This window comes from Penaeus monodon, chromosome 27 (genome assembly GCF_015228065.2).
Source record: "Penaeus monodon isolate SGIC_2016 chromosome 27, NSTDA_Pmon_1, whole genome shotgun sequence".
Classification (NCBI taxonomy): domain Eukaryota; kingdom Metazoa; phylum Arthropoda; class Malacostraca; order Decapoda; family Penaeidae; genus Penaeus; species Penaeus monodon.
Window position 1 is genome coordinate 26,842,579 of NC_051412.1, and position 221 is coordinate 26,842,799.

Here is a 221-nt window from a genome sequence, read left to right on the forward strand (position 1 = left end):
AATTCAAACGCAACCACCAACAGTCCTGCCCGATGGTCCGCGTCTACAGCAGCAGCAACTTGGAGGAGGCTCTCGAGGGGGCTACGAGGTCCTACTTGACTCAGGAAGTGAAACTCGAGGACGACGTGGTGAGGCTTCCCGAGATCCTCAGTTGGTATCGAGATGACTTCGCTCCCGACCAGATGGGGATGCTGAGGTCGGTGCTCCGGATTCTGTAATCT

The 221-nt window shown here is 56.6% G+C and overlaps 1 protein-coding gene across 1 annotated transcript in view; it reads left to right on the forward strand.

Moving 5' to 3' along the window:
* LOC119590476 overlaps positions 1 to 221 on the forward strand; it is an 18,224-nt gene that overhangs the window by 15,109 nt on the left and 2,894 nt on the right. Inside the window, exon 7 of the mRNA XM_037939135.1 lies at positions 23 to 196. Coding sequence (XP_037795063.1) covers positions 23 to 196 — 174 coding nt within the window. The remainder of the gene's footprint in view (positions 1 to 22; positions 197 to 221) is intronic.